Raw genomic sequence first — 14,387 nt, 5'->3', positions numbered from 1 at the left:
TGAATGTTGTTGTTGTAGGTCATGAAGTACATCCGTCGCCTGGTAAACTCTCGGAAGAGGATATGCTTCAGTCCAGTTATTCTTCTGGGGTGGAGGTTCCTGATGTGGCCAGTGGAACCCCAGCAACGCAGAAAGCTTCCCCTGAAGACACTAATATTTCCAGCAAGATACCAGTCAAGAGGAAAGCGAGCAAAGGCCTGGTCAGATCAGAGGCTCTTGTGAATCACACAGAGCAGACTGAGGGCAGTCACACACAGAGAGAGTCACTTAAAAGCTCAAAATTACTGTCTGGAGAGGAAGAAAACAATTGGACTCTGAAGCAAGGAGCCAACTATACTATCTCTTCAATGAGCAATAAAGAGGAGGAAACTGGCCTAGATCATGAACACTTCAAGAACCTGAGGAACTTTTGGGAAAAAGGTGCAGATACTGTAGTAGCAAGTAATGTTTCAGAGGAATCCTTTGAAAAACCCAGCTTGATGGAGTCAAATGGGAGACCATTCACAGTGAGTCGCTCTCTCTCTGTACAGTCTAATCAAAGCCAAAATGGTGAAGAAAAGTCCAATGTCTCCATGAAAACCAGAATTCCCTATAAAAGAACAGTAACTTTGTCTTCTAGTGAAGATGAACCATGCTACGTAGCTCATCCAAGGAAGGGCTCAAACTCCTCTTTACCCAGGTCTACATATAGCAAGAGCAAAGGAGCAGTGGTTACTAGAAATTCACCGAGTGAAAGTAATGGGAGGCAGGAGGAAGAGAGAAAGGCACAACGCTGCTTGAGGAAATCCAAACTGCCTGTGCGAATGCCTTCAATCAAAATACAATCACCCAGTACAGAGGAGCCCAGCAGCACGTTTGAGCCAGAAACTCCTGCAGATGAGTATATTATGGCTGAAGAAAGCAGACGCAAGGTGGATTCGTTGGCGAGTAGGGTTCAGATATTGATAGATCCTGCATATTCAGACAGTGACAGTGATAGGGATAAAAGATCTGATTTGGGCATTCAAGACAACATGGAAACTAATGGAGAGCTGCCTAAGACCCGAGAGCCTGCAGATAACTTAATGCACAGTGAACCAGCCATGGAGAGAGAAGCGATTCAAGGAACTGACTCAGCTATATTCTCAGGTATTGAGAACTCCAGCCGCATCCCCTATGAAGCCCTAACAAGTAGAATCCCAATGAGATTTATTTTCTACTTCCCTGCACGTATTCTCTTCCCTAAGGCCCTTTCCCCTCTTTACTTCCTGCACAAAGTTTTAGTGCTTGTGGAATGTGCCAGGGTAGCATCTTTGGAGACTGAGAAATCCTCTATTTGTCCACCGTACTGTTGTAGAATGGACAATAGTACTGAACAATTTCCTCACATCACCCCACCAGTGGGCCTAGTCTCTGACCTGGAGGAACCTAATCTGAGGATGAGGACTGTTTAGTTTGTCTAATCACTCCACTCTGTCTGTAGAGGCCTCCATCGGAGAGCTTTTACCCAGAGATTTCATCTTAATTAGGTAACCAGAAGGGACAAGTGTTCTTGTATAAGGGCTAGAAGATGGCCTTTGGGTTTATTACAGGGAATTATTTGTTCATCCCATTGAAGTGTTGCTAGGAATATCAGAGACACCAGGATGCCTACTTTAGCATAGTGGATATTTGGCTATTTTTGTTTTGGTGGTATGGAGACCTCTCCATCCGGAATTGGATTGAGGCCCCCAAACAGTGTTCAGATGGGAATGACTTTTGGGCATTTCACAGGCCTCCAAGATTTTATCCACCTTTAAACTAATGCACAAAATTGCAACCGCAATTAATTGCACTGCCGTTATTCATCTTGCTGGGTTTTTATGCCCTGCTCCTCCTCATGGTGATGTTGCTTTGATATGCCTAACTGCCTGAGGTGTGAGTTTGATTACATGCCTTAGGGGTTGCTATTAGGGGCAAGGTGAACTGAGCGAGCATGAAATTGCAGGTGAAAAAACTGTTCTTGCAGTACTGGGGCTGTTTTTTCTTAAAATGCGCGTTGTGCTTATGCGGCTAGTGACAGAAGTGGAAGACTCTGGGTCTCATATGTAGCCTCCTTAGCCACCTTCTGCTTTTATCATGGCCTAGAATAATGCCAAATAAGGATCTATTTAAAAACATTTTCTTTAAACTTTACCTACCCTTATTTTCAAGTGGAGCTGCCACGGCACGGCTTATTCTGTTTCTCCTAACATCTTGGTAGAAATACCGAATTGCGCTTTCGGTTAATGTGTTCCATGTAGGTACCTGGCAATTTTTCAAAGATATATTTAAATTTCTTTGTCTAAATGTTATCATCACAGTCATGATCCCGCCAGGTGGCGTGTGTTGTGTGGGAAGCTTTGTGCCAATGATGGTCTATTTTGGTGACTAGATTCATCCTTTAAGCGTTTGCCTTTTCCATGATGGAGATACGTTTTTTGTTTTGTTTTGGGTTTTTGGTTTTGGGGGAGATTTTTTTCTCAGGCACCTAACAGCCATGTGTGCCTTTGAATCTCCCCCTTTATTTAATCCAGTTAGTGTCCTAATTCTTTAATTAACATGCCAACAGTGAGACCCATATGTTCTGGATATATTGTTTCTTTTTATTCATTTGCTTATTTTGGTGCTTTGGTTTTTAATTTATTCCAGAGGAAGATGAGGATCAATCCCCTGTTGCCATGGCTCTGGCACGAGCGAATAGCATTAATTTAGCCAAGAGCATGGTGAACATTTACACAACCAGTGACAGTGAGTAATGTCTGTCTTTCCTCTTTCTGTTTCACATTCTCATAAGATCATGCTTTATGGCCGGGATCTTGCAGCCATTGGGTTCTCATAGGTGGACTAAGCAAAGAATGTTTCATCATCAAATTAGAAAGCTGATAATGCCTAGGATTAGATTCCTACCCAGTAAACCTCTAACCAAGTTGATGTTCATTTTTGGCTTGTAAATCCATTGTAGGTGAAACGTTGGTGGCTTCAGTGGGGTGATAAAAAGCCCATAACTTGGCTGTCTGGGCACTGTGGGATTGGGCTCCATGGCAGCCCACTCAGTGGCATAGTAGAGGTTGGGACTGTGGCAGAATAAGGATCTGCTGGCTGCAGTCCCTGTGTTCGGAGAGGCTGGAGGAGGTGACACTGTGGTAGTGGCATTACTGGCTGCACCAGTTTCCCACGTTGCACAGCTCAGTTATTTGGCCTTTGTTCAGAGGACCAGGATTTCAGCCTCTGTCTTTTAAGGTTGCTGTGAAGTTTTGTTCAGAGCCATTAACTCGGAAGGTAGCAAAATCTCCTGTGTAGTGTTATTTTGATGTGTCACTGGTTTGCAAAATAATAACCCTGGAGCGGGGGGAGTGGAATCAGCAATTTATTGTGTTTACTCCAGTTTAGAAGTGAAAATGACTTGTAGGTTTCTGTAGTATGGATAGCGTGCTTGGGTGCTTTGATCACTGTAGCTTGGTAGGCCTTTATAACTGATCTTGATAACTGGGGGAGGAGAGAGGGTGTATTATCTTAAAATCAAGCCCATTGTCTTAGAAAGAGGTTTGTCATTGGAAAGAAGTTAAACAAGGATCAAATAGGTTTGATATAAGTTGGCTGTTTAAATGTCTTAACCCTCTTTCTAACTTGGCACATTTTTAAAACTCTCTCACTTTTTTTTTTTTTTTTAAATACAAGGCTTTTTTTCCCCCCTTGTTTGTTTAATTTTGGATTTTGGATCTTCCCCCTGAGATGTTGCCATATATTCTGGAAAACCAGCTAGTCTGTGCCAATGCAATAACTAATTTTTTAAAAAAAATGTTAATAGGAATCAGTGCACACCATGTATTCAAAGGCGAACCAAATTCTGCTCAGGGGTACGCCAGTGTAAAGTTAAGGAACTGATTAAAGTCAGTGGAGTTTCCCTGATTTATACTTGTGTGACTAGAAGCAGAACTTGCCTTTAGATGTTAATGGCCAATATCATTCTTTTTTTAAACAATAATTAAGAAGTGAGATGACTTTCCCCCATATCTCATGCAGCATCAAGATCAAATCAGTTCCAGAGGGGTACCTGTGATAGACTGTATACAGCAAAAACAACGAGAGTCCTATAGCACCTTAAAGACTAACAAATTTCTGCGGGCATAAGCTTTCGTGAGCTGCAACCCACTTTGTCAGATGAAATCAGATATTAATGATGAGTTTGATAACTTATAATATGATCCAAAGCCACTGAAATCCATGGAATTCTTCCCATGGACTTCAGTAGGCTTTGGATCATGTGTCTGCATGACTGCAAAGAGAAAGTCGGACTCAGAATAAGCATCTGTCCATCTGCCTGTCTTCATCTGAAGTATTTGAAGGCAAGCATATTCAACTCTGAAATTGTAGGCACAATTCCTTAGTGATTTTTGCAAACAGTAAATACTGCATGCAATACACGAAGAGATGAAAATGTCAGAAATGTTTTGGTTTTGTGTTTACAGTCTATCCTAAATTAAACCTAAATTAACAAGGAGATAAACTGTTGTTGTTTAGCTTGAAGATAGTAAGTGACACACAACTCTTTAGGCTAATGTTTAGATTAAATTAGCCACTAGAGGAAGTTTACACATTCCCTCAAATATAATGAAAACACATTGAAAATAGTTCAGAAATGTTAATTGAAAGTATTTCAGGGATACAGTTCAACTTAAAGGACCAAATTCAGATGTGCAGTAAATGGTTAGAACTCCAATGACTTTTGAGATCTTTTCCCTAGTTCATCCCAAACCCTGTGTACATGCCACAGGTAATGGAAGCTGGGTCTGTCTTTATTATGTTTTCTTGCCTCAGCGTGTAGGACAACGTGTTGCCTTTTTCCTCTTTGTGCCTGCAGCGTACAATAAGCCTCAGATAACCCATCAACTTCTTGAGCCCGACCGCGCTAAAGAGCTGAGCAGATCTACCCCTGTCCTGCTATCTGAGGTAGGGATGTGTGCATAGCCCAATCTCCACCCACTTTAACCGACATGAATAACACCTGCATCTCAGTAAAATACATTGTTGCAAATGCTCTTCTTACGTGTGGATTGAACCGTGAGCTCTGGAGATGACGCTCTGTGTGGTCACTCGAAGCACTCCTGCCTTCAGTTTGGGAGGTTGAGTCAAAAATCCTTTTTAACAAAAATATTCCTGGAGGATCCCCAGGATTTCTCCTTGGTCATTCTCCCTCAAGCCCTAACATTATCTTCTCTTCAGCCAGGGAGATTCTGTGCAGCTCCACTTAGAGTCAGTTAATGATGACGTTTTTCAGTCAGTCAGAGGGAAGATCCCTGAGGGAGACTCCCTGCATTGCGTTCCTTTTAAACCTTCGTCTAACCTGCATCTGTCTCTGATGGGAGTCTGCTGAGCTATTGGTTTTTGTGCTTTAGAGTGCTCGTATGCAGTGTTTAAAGATGCCTGTTACTTTCTGTACAGACTGAATCGGACACGGCTTCAGAAATCAGCTTCCAGTTTAACAGGCACAGAAAGACTCCTAGCATAGGCAGCCACTCCTCGGACATGGCATCAGTCTCTTCGGTAGGTACTTAATGGGCTCATCTTGCTAAAAAGAGGTTTGCAGTAGGATGCAGTGATGCTGCATTTAGCTCTGGTGCTATGACACCTGGAGTCTCGTATTATGTTTCCGTGAGGAGGAGGAGAATTGTTATAATGATTGTATTTTCTTTTTATTATTATATATTCATGTTATAGTTGTGTCTGTAGGGCCCCATCCAAGATCAAGGTGCTAGTTATTAGCACAAACAGAGTAAGAAACAATCTATGCTCCAAGCTATTTACAGTCCAAAAATAAAACCGAAAATGTGTGGGAGAAAGGAAGGATTATTACCTTGGTTTTACAGAGGGAGAACTGAGGCACAGATTAAGTGACTTGCTCATGGACAAACAGGACATATGTGACGGAACTGGAAACCAAACTCAGATCTCCTGAGTCCCAGTTCAGTGCCCCAACAGCAAGACCATCTTTCCCATTATTGACAAACTGGAGGGAATTCAAAGAAGCACAACGAAAATGGGATGAGGGGAATTGACTCTGAGGGAAAGATTACATGATCTAGGTGAAGAGAAGAGTAAGGGGAAAGGCATGTTGGGGTGGGATTTTTAAAACTGCCCAAGTTAATTCAGGTCTTGTGTGTCTATCTCACTTAGGCGGTTTCGAAAAATCCAACCCTAAACTATCTACTGGGATGAGCCATTGCAGTGAATTTGGCTCCAAAAATTGAGAGGAAATATTTAGGGGATTCCTGAGGGATAATGGAATGAAGTTAAGAAGGGAGAAAAATGAGGCTGAATAGCAGAAAAAACTTCCTATAAAATGGGGGTGAAATATCGCCCAGGGGTGTTTTGCGGGTTAATGACTTGCTTTGTATACTGCAATGTCATCAACATATGCCTTCAGTGAATCCAAGTAATTGGTGTAATGGAAAAAAACTCTCATCTTTCACCTCTGGGCCTGTGTGTGATTTCTGCCTAATCACCTGCTCCTATTGAAGGCAATGGGATGGGCCAGTTTTGTTTTTTTTTTAAATGGGGGCCCGAGGCGAGGGAGTAAATGTACAGCTATGTTTGTGAATGCAGAAGATTCTGTAGGTGTCTAGCTATCCATTTCCTTGTGCAAACACATAATTTGTATGTGCAGTCCTGGCAACCAGGCACACAAAGGAATGTAGCTGATGGAATATCCGCTCCTTAGGGCAGGAGTTTTGTCTGCCTCTGTTTTGTACAGCACCATGCACACTGAGAGTGCTTAACAGTATAATAACAATGGGCCTAACCCTCAGGTTCCTGCTCAGTTTTTAATCAGTCTTTGCTCAGATAAAGCATTCCCTGACATCAGTGGGAATTAACCTGAATAAAAACTGCACAACAATTGAGTAAGGACTTTGGAATTTGGCCCTATAATTGTAGATGCGTGCAATGAGTTCTGGTTGTCTCAACTTTTTTCTGTTCTGAAAAACCCAGTGGTGATATTGGATCAGAATAACAGGCAGCTGTCCTGTTGTGTGTTGGGGTAAAATGGCTCATTCGGTCTGCTGTGGTCTGGTGGCCCAGCTACCCCCTCCTCACAGAGGGCTTTGAGATCTCAGGATGAAAAATTCTGTCAGTGGGGCACTTGGTGAATTCAGACATTCAGTATCTCTTAGCACTGCCCTGAGAGTATGCCAGTCTGCGCGCCTGGCTCCCATGCCATGGGGGGCTTGATCCCACAGCCCTTACTCACATGATTTGGGACACAATTATGTTTGTATCCGTGAGCCAGCTAAGACCAAGCACAGAGTGTTTACAGAATGTTTTGCTGTAATGTACCTCTAGGGCTAGTTGTTACCTTTTTCTAGCATAAGGAGGCTGCCTGCCTTATTAACACTAACCTTGGTCTCCTGCCCGAACAGGTGAGTGGTAGCGTGCTCAGCGTGTACAGTGGTGATTTCGGGAGCGTAGATGCACAAGGGACTGTTCAGTTTGCTCTGGATTATGACGAGAAAAACCGAGAATTCCAGATTTATGTTTCCCAGTGCAAGGACCTGGCTGTGGTGGATGAGAGAAAAAGCAGATCTGACCCGTGAGTGAGGCTTTGTTTTGGTTTTATTTCTAAATTGCCTGATCTGTTGCCCTGGGGGAATTCTTGCTTCACTTGTTTAATGTTTTTTGTAGAGAAAGGTATTGATTTCCTCCCTCCTTCAGATTTCTCTCCTTTGCTGGGCAGTACTGCCTGACAGCCCTGCGCCCATTGGAAGCGATAAGGGACGTGCCATTGCCTTTAATTTTAATGGGATTTTGAAACGTCAGGCTCTGGTCATGACAGGGGCTGTGCGCCTGGAATTCCTATTGAAGACAATAGGGGATACGGGTGCATGAAATTTCGTATGACCAGATTCTTGCTTAGTTTGGTTTCTAGAGACCTTTGGGCATATGGTGGCAAATACCACCACCACCACCACCACCACCACCACTACATTGTAAACACACTTTGGTGGATGTCAGTGATGATTATCCATCGGGAAGCTGAAAAGAATAACATCCTTTTTAACCTTTGCCGGAGCTTCAGTGGAATATCTTCTATACTCTGCAGATCAGCGTAGGACAAAACCCACAACATAATTGCTGGGGAGGGGACAATTAATACTCTGAGCTGCTGCTCTTCTCTGTTGTAGCAAATCTTGAACTAGAACTGTGCACGTTCGTTCTGGTGCAGAGATGCACCATAAACTGAAAGGAAATCGGTCTATCTGCATATGTGGCCCCTATTGCCATAGTATCTGAATGACTTACAAACATTAATAAATTACCCTGTGAGGCAGGGAAGTATTGTTCATCTCTGTTTCACAGATGGGGAGCTAGGGCACAGAAATGGATTGACTTCCCCAAAATCACACCAGGAGTTTGAAGCAGAGCTAGGGATTGAACCCAGGTCCATTAATCCAGTGCCCTGTCCATGTGATCATGCTCTGTGGCACAAGCAATAACCATACAAATTTCCCCCACACCTATGTACTATAATCCTGACCTGGAGGTACCACATCTGGGAGTGAAAGGGTAGTTCAGTTCTCAGGCAATTTCCAAACACTGTATTGGCCTGGCAAGCTCTGCATGCATTTCCAAAGCTGGAAGGGTTCAGAATACTTCACATCCCTTACCTTGGGCTTGCTGGAGATCAATACAGATAATAGAGCATCTGCCCAGGATGGAACTTCACAGTATATGTGGGGTGTATTCTCCCGAGTGAGTCCATTTTGTGCCTTATCAGTCCTTGGCCCCTCTGTGGAGAATACCTAAAAGAAAGCACTTCAGTCCAAATTGTAATGGTGGTTCTACTGATGTGGATGCTTATCCACTAGCAACTGGATGGTTTCAGATGGTGAAAGCTTTGGCTTACCACCAATACAGTTCGGACTCAAATGTGGAAGTGACAAGCTCAGTCCCCTTGAGACATCCTACCTTTCCTCCTCTCTTCTATTATTTTACCCTTACATAAGGTTGCCGCAGTCGTGCATGTACAGATATCTTATGGTATGACAGCTGGGCCACTATCCCATTTACTGTCTTTCCTGTCACAGAGAGCGGTCTGATGATTTTACAGTTTTACATATAGGCTGGGGAGCTGCCTGCTTCTGATTTCATTAGCGTTCGATGTATAACTTCACCCAGAAGTCGAGCTAATCTCCTAGCAGGTTTCTCAAGTTAGTTTTGGTTCCAGATGATCAGCTCCAGATCTTTTGTGACCATAAATTCCAGGTCACCGTGCAGAAATCTCCTTTGTTCATTGGGGCGTGGCAGTGTTGAATGTTACTCAGCTGGAGTTCTTTTTTTTCCAGGTATGTCAAAACTTATCTGCTTCCAGACAAAGCTAGGATGGGCAAGAGAAAAACCTCGGTGAAGAAGAGAACAGTGAATCCCGTTTACAACGAAGTGTTAAGAGTAAGAATGTTTTGCCATGAGCTTTATGATCGCACACCTGGAACTCATGGGCAACACCAGGGTCTGCTCCCTAGAAGTGCAAGGCCCTGTTGACTTCCGTCAGAGTTGTGGGTACTCCTAACCTCTTTGGATTCTGCTCTCCAGCTTGATGCTCCTTACAAAGTCACCCGGCCCTGATCTGAGCAGGCTACCTCCATGGCTGAGAAGATAGCCCAGCCACCATGCTCATTTATGCTTTGACCTCTAGGCCAGTGGTCCCCAAACTTTTTACTCCGCGCCCCCCTTACTCCTGTCCACGCTGCCCCTTCCCAGCTGGGGCTAGGAGCGGGGCCACAGTTGGAGCGAGGGACTGCGGCAGGGCAGCGGAGCTTCCCCGCTCTCAACCCCAGGGCAAGGCTGCAGGGGTTCCCCCACCGCCCACAGTGTTCCTCCATGCCCTCTCAGAGGGTCGCGCCCCAGGCTGTGAAGACCTCTGCTCTACGCTGAGGCTGCCAGCAAAGGCACTGTGTTGGGACCGTGGGTTTTGTGATGTGGATAGAGAACTAGGAGGAGCTGGGCCTGTACAGCTCGCAAAAGCAACATTGGATAAAACTAACTCTGCATTCTGGTGAATGTTAGTCCTTTATAATGGTAACCACTGAAGTGTGCCACCCCCTTTATGAGGTGGGTCATTAATATTCAATCCTATTTCACAGACTGAGGAAACTAAGACCGGTTAAGTAACTTGATCAAGACCACAGAGTGAGACATGTCAAAACTGGGATCAGGGCTCACGTTATAAGCTGTTGGACTCGTATGTCAGGCTCGAAAACTCAGGACTCAATCAGGCTATAAAACTCCTCATCTTACCTAATCATTTCCCTGCCATTGCGGGAGCCTCCGACACTGGTGCACCTTGGTCCCTCCTATTCTCTGCCTGTGGCACATAATAGTCTAGTCTCCCGTGGGCTGGAATGCTGTGGTCTCGTTTCAGTTGCTGGGGTTAGTGTGCAGGTGCTGGGTGGTGGTGGTGGCTTGTGACACAGAAGGTCCCTTCTGGTCTTAACCTCTAGGACTGTGACAGAGGTAACACTGGCTGCTTAGCAAAGGACCTTGCTCATGTGTAGGCACCTGGCCGGGAGGGAGCTTGTGGCAGTGCCCCTAATGCCATCAGTAACATTTAGGCTGGCACTGCATAAATAAGTCGGAGGTCCTCCAAAATATCAAGGGACTTGTGGGTGAGGGTTTTACAGTCCCCAAAGCCTCAGGAAGAGTGAGATGGGGGAGCAGAAGGGGTGACTTGCAAATAACTTCTGGAAAAATCTGGGGCCGGTATCCAGCCCTCTTTGTTTGGATTACGCTTTCAAGGCTCTGTGCAACAACAAGAAGCAACAAGCTTCCTTTAAACAAACAAACAAACAAACAAACAACATGGAGATTAGCTCAAACCCTTCTCAGCCCCCAGCATCAGAGGGTTGAGATGTTGCCAACCCTCCTGATTTTATCATGAGTCTCGTGATACTTTGGTGGGTTTCCTAAAGCCACAGCGGCTGGAGGCCTGTGATGACATGAGAGTCTCTGCTTTCATTTTGAAAAAACAAAAAGCTCTAGCCCTCCTGGTTGCAGAGGAAATTTTGAACATGTTAAATCCTAAAGATTGTAAAAGCAAATAAAAAGAACCCCCAAATGTTTTCTCTTTTTAAAAATCCCATGGCTTTTAGAGCCAGTCGTACAATCATTGGGAGGACTGAGTCGCGATTTTTGAGTGTTTGAGGTTGGCAATACTGGGGTTGTGTTGGGATTGGAAAAGGGGGTTTTAATCTGGTTTGAGAAGCCTTCTGACCAGCTCTGCCTGAGCTATTTATTTCCTCTATCCTGCCATTTATAACACCTGGGATTATGCAGCATTCACTACTATGATCTTACTGATGAAAGCTCTAATGATTATTTTAAAACCTTATATCCTTTTTAATAATTGTTATAAATGTATTGGAGTATCCTTATAAAAACAGAACTCGTTGTTGTTTCCCTGCATTAGCAATATCTGAATAGAGTATGAAGCAGCTAGGCTGACATGAGATTTTTAATTGTCCAAGGAAGGGGCCCCAATCCTTCAAAATAAGCACAGAGTGGGTGTCTTTTGGTTTGTTTTCTATTTTGTTTCTTTTTCAGGCTGCACTGGGACAGGTTGTTACTTTCCATTTGCACTGATGAAAAAAATTAGGTCTAGTTAAAAATGTATATCTAACATTCAGACAAAAGCAAAATATTTTGAACAGCCCAACCCTCTTTTTCTCCCCTATAGTATAAAATAGAGAAAATGGTGTTGCTGATCCAAAAATTAAATCTTTCCGTGTGGCACAATGACCCACTAGGACGTAACAGCTTCTTGGGAGAGATAGAAATAGACCTAGCTAGCTGGGATTGGAGCAACAAGAAACTCAACTGGTACATGCTGAAGCCACGGGTAAGTATGTCTCAGCTGGTATCCTGCTCAGTGTGTTAATTATGACTGAGCGTTTCTGAATGTTTTATCGAAGTGTTAAAGAACTCACTAACTTAACTAACAGCTTGACAAAATGGCACAGCGCCAATGAAAGGACATCACTCTCCACCTGGAAATGTGGCCTGTTGGGCCAGAGTGGGGAGTACATTTCAAAGTTACTGTAACTGTCCAGTTTAAACAAGGGATCTGTTAGTGCCTCATCTGATCTCAACCGCCACGGTGGAACATGAGCAGAGAAGCAAGGGTAGCCAAGGCCCAAATCACGTGGCAATTTTTAAGTCAAAGGCAACACCTTACGTTGCACCTGGAAATGAATCAGAAGCTAGCACGGACAAAGGCAAAGCAAAAAGTGTCATTCCATTTCTCTGTTTTCTGCACATGCTGCATGAAGAAGGTTGTTAGAGCATCTCAAGGCTACAGCCTCTCTGTCCTTACACAGCTAGGTGTTGCAACACACCCTGACAGTCAGGATAACTTGGGTATCAGGTGACAATTGGCTTCTGGGTGCCTCTCTGTTGAGATGCCCAGTTTGAGGTCCCTTTAAAGAGGCCTGATTTTTCAGAAAGTGATGAGCACTTGCCTTCTGAAAATCAGGTCCCTTTAAAGTGTCTCAAGCTGGATTCATAAATTCACAAACTAGTTTTGGGCCTTTGGGTTCTGACAGACTAAGTGAGGAAGCAAAGTCTCAGAGTGAAGAGCCCTCCCCCGAGAACAAACTGCTCCAGCCATAAATATCTAGGGACTATTGGTTTGAACATCCCCACTGATCTTAAATGCTGCTGGGGGTTTGTTGCCAATACAGGCACGTTTCGCCTAGCCTTAGATCTTTCTTTTTCAGAGCCTTTCTGCCACTAATGGTGTGGATCATCGAGGAGTGATGAATCTGTCTATTAAATACGTCCCACCAGGAAGTTTAGGTAAAATAAATTTCATACATTAAGAAGAAATATTACCAGTGCCTAGAGGGTATGCAGCTTGCAGCCCCGTCTATTTAAGGCCTGCTTAAAGGGTAATCTCATTAGAGCAAGAGATGGTCTTTGTGGTTAGCGTGAGTGAACAACTGCAGGTGCTTGGACTTCAGTCTGCAGGCTGTGTATGGTTTGTGCTTTAATCAACCCTTTGCTGTTCATTGCTCAGCTCTGGGTTAGACAGGAGCTTCCTCTTGCTCATCAGTGCACTCTGCCCGTTGTTCGAAGGCAGCTGTGCTGGCAAGTTCTGAATGGAGCCCTGTTTACTTACTCCCCGATGGGGGCGGGTAGCTGCATCCTGGGGTGTTTTGGGGCGAAAGAGGTGGAGTTGGGGATGGGAATCCTTCAGAGTCAGTCTTGAGTGGAGATGAACTCCCAGGACAAGAGCACTTGCCGGCTGAAATGTTGGGCAGTGGCTCTGACAAAAGGAAAAGTTAGTTAGGCAGGGGACTACAGTCTGCTTGGATCTCTGGTGGGGTCCAGAGGAAATGTCGTCCCTCTCGAGGGGGAAGGAGTGTGGGTGGGCACTAGGACAACAGCAGATTTCGGATGAAATGAGCAGAGAAGAGGGTATATAACATGCTCCCTTGTGCTCTTTGGATGTCTCCCCTCAATAATGCAGATCAGTCTCCTCTCTCTTACATGCTGCAGAGAGTTTTCAGTCCTGCCAGTGCCTCTGCCTCTGATCACACGTCTCTTACTGTCGCCACCTCCCAAGCTGCAGACTGGCCTGACTAAACCGGCTTTTCTGGGGGTGTAGCACCTTCTGCTGGGCCATGAGAGCAAGTGCTGCCTCTAGCATCTTTAGTAGGAGCATTTCAGTGCAGGGCTGTTGGGACAAACAAGCTGACAAGCAGCTGCAACCAGCACGACTTGTATCTAGACGAAGTTGTGTGTTGCGGGAAGTAGGGGTCACAGCTAGGCTCTGGATCGACACCTTCACACTTCAGTGCAGTGGTTCTCAAACTTTTTAAATGGAGCTCCTCCCCTCCTCCCCCCGCCCCGGACTTTTGTCTAGCAATCGCACCCCCCACCTCCCGCAAATCACATCCCCTCTTCCCCCTTCTGAAAGGGGGGAGCCTTCAGAAAAAAGCAAGGGGGCGCTTCCTGCACTGTAGGCCATAACAATCATGCCCCCGAACTCCCCCCTTTCAGAAAAAAACAGGGCCTATAGCACAGGGAGTGTGGCAGCAGCAACGAGGGGAGCAGCGGGGAGCAGCGAGCACCGGCAGCAGTGCAGGAAGCAGGGACCGGGAGCAGCAACGCCAGGGCAGCAGCGCGGGGAGTGTGCCCGTCTGTGGCAGGGGGCTGCTGCAGGAGGTGGGCAGCGGTGGCTGCTTCCGTCTCCAGGGAGCGTGGAGCTGGACCGGCTCTGTCCCCTGCTCCATGCTCCCCCATGATCCATATCGCACCCCCCTGACTCTGAGAACCACTGCTTTAGAGAAGGAAGCTGCTCCTGTGCTTGCTGACTACTACCAGGACTTGATTGAAAA

General features: G+C 45.1%; 1 protein-coding gene across 1 annotated transcript in view; it reads left to right on the top strand.

Moving 5' to 3' along the window:
* Positions 1-14,387, top strand: part of LOC137153136 (synaptotagmin-like protein 2) — a 66,505-nt gene that overhangs the window by 38,725 nt on the left and 13,393 nt on the right. The window contains exons 7-14 of the mRNA XM_067548208.1: positions 19-1,128; positions 2,650-2,748; positions 4,862-4,950; positions 5,443-5,544; positions 7,416-7,585; positions 9,339-9,441; positions 11,726-11,887; positions 12,765-12,843. Of these exons, the coding sequence (XP_067404309.1) occupies positions 19-1,128; positions 2,650-2,748; positions 4,862-4,950; positions 5,443-5,544; positions 7,416-7,585; positions 9,339-9,441; positions 11,726-11,887; positions 12,765-12,843 (1,914 nt within the window). The remainder of the gene's footprint in view (positions 1-18; positions 1,129-2,649; positions 2,749-4,861; positions 4,951-5,442; positions 5,545-7,415; positions 7,586-9,338; positions 9,442-11,725; positions 11,888-12,764; positions 12,844-14,387) is intronic.

Source organism: Emydura macquarii, unplaced genomic scaffold, assembly GCF_026122565.2.
Source record: "Emydura macquarii macquarii isolate MOO-44397 ecotype Brisbane River unplaced genomic scaffold, CSIRO-AGI_Emac_v2 contig_1253, whole genome shotgun sequence".
Classification (NCBI taxonomy): domain Eukaryota; kingdom Metazoa; phylum Chordata; order Testudines; family Chelidae; genus Emydura; species Emydura macquarii.
Note: the sequence above shows the minus strand (reverse complement) of the source record. Positions and strands in the feature narration are given on the sequence as shown.